General features: G+C 40.7%; 1 protein-coding gene across 1 annotated transcript; it reads right to left on the minus strand.

Moving 5' to 3' along the window:
• Positions 1–622: 622 nt before the first annotated feature.
• On the minus strand, positions 623–949 carry LOC101849180. Its single transcript, XM_005091654.1, has one exon. It carries the CDS (start codon positions 947–949, stop codon positions 623–625), a length of 327 nt encoding a protein of 108 aa, XP_005091711.1.
• Positions 950–1777: the final 828 nt, after the last annotated feature.

Below are 1777 nucleotides of genomic sequence, written 5' to 3' on the forward strand. Positions count from 1 at the left end.
CATTTGTGATGTTATCTTTGTATGAGATACCAAGGGTTTTTCGGAAGCATCTCATCTACACAGCTTTGATCCTTCTTTCAAGGTCTGCATTCCAGGTCCACCACTTACATGCATACAAAAATACTGTCCTGACCAGGGAATGCATCTGTGTAATCTTTGATTTGATGGTGATATTTTTATCATTTCAGATAGTTTTCAACTTGGTCATTTCTGCAGAAGTTTGCGCTATTTTGGAGATTATTTCTGGTTTTAATCCATCGTCTGTCACTATTACACAAAGGTATTTGAGGCTGCGTACGGTCTCAAGTCTGTGGTTGTTGACCTAGATGTCCACAATAATGTTCTTGTTGCTGTTAGACATCAGTTTGGTATTCTCCGCACTGATTTCTATGCTATAGGCTTGGGAGGTCTTTTCAAGATGGTATATTATTAAGCTATCTAGTTCTTGCTCTTGTCCCACAATGTCGTCTATGTCGTCTGCAAAATGTTAGTTATTAATCGTTCTGCCCCCCAGTATTACCTGTTCCTTCTGATCTTCAAGTGCATTTGTCATGATCCTCTCCAAGAAAATATTGAAAAGAGTGAATTAATGCAGACAATACTGACAAATTCCCACTGTTTTTCAGAACCCTTCCTCGATGTTGCTGTTGAAAACGACAGCGCTCGCAGCTTTGTCGTATAGCTTTTCTATGACTTTGATCATGTTAGCGTTGATGTTGTAAAAGTTCATGGTTGCCCACAAAGCTTCCTGCCATACTCTGTCAAAAGCTTTTTTGAGGTCCACAAATACCTGGTGAAGCTCCTGTTGGTGTTGGAGGTATTTTTCCATGATGATTCTCGGGTTGAATATTTGTTCAGTTGAGCTGCGCCTTGTCTTAAAGCCTGTATGTTCTTCTGCTATGATTCTCTGAACTTGTGGCCTTAATCTGTTGAGAATGACTTTAAGCATTACTTTACTAGGATGGCTAATCAGGCTAATCGTACGATCATTTTGGCATTGTTGAAGATTGCCGTTCTTGGGAAGGGTGATGATCAGTCTATGGTGTTAGCCATTTGCCTGTCTGCCAGATCTTGTTGCATATTATGCATAGCTTGGCTATCACCGTGTCTCCTCCTGCATGTACTATTTGTGCTGTGATGTTGTCTATTCCAGCTGATTTCCCTTTCTTCAATGATGATACTGCTGCCCCTATCTCTTCTCTTACGATGCTGCTTTTGTCATTGTCTTGTGATTGGGAGACATTGAGAACTCTTGGATCTTCAGTGGTTTTATGGGTGAACAGTTCAAAGCAATATTCTCTCCACGGGTTCTGAACTTCACGTTCCCCCGTTAAACATTTCCCTTCTTTAGTTGATATTGAAGTGGTCCGCCCTTGTTTGGTACTTGTGAGATCCTTGATGATTAAATAAGTCTTTTTACTGTTGTTCTGATTCAGGATGTCTTCTATTTCTTCACACTGTTCTTCAATCCACTTCTCCCTAGCTCATCGCATTCCCTTATTTACTTGCAGATTCCTCTCCCTGTATTCTTTTGCACCTTCTGGTTCTTTTTTTCTTGTTCTTCAAAGCTCTTCATTTGTCACATAGGTCAAAGATGTCATCTTTGACCCAGGGCTTCTTTTTCACGGTATGTTTCACAAGGACCTCATTTGCTGTTTCTGTCCTGGCAGTGTTGAAGGTGTTTGTCAGGGAGCCAACTTCTGTGTCATCTTGATTTAGCGCTAGGAGTGGAACAAACGTTCCTCCTATGTTTCCTTGAAAACTTATGGTTAGGTGT

Source organism: Aplysia californica, unplaced genomic scaffold (assembly GCF_000002075.1).
Source record: "Aplysia californica isolate F4 #8 unplaced genomic scaffold, AplCal3.0 scaffold00033, whole genome shotgun sequence".
Taxonomy (NCBI): domain Eukaryota; kingdom Metazoa; phylum Mollusca; class Gastropoda; order Aplysiida; family Aplysiidae; genus Aplysia; species Aplysia californica.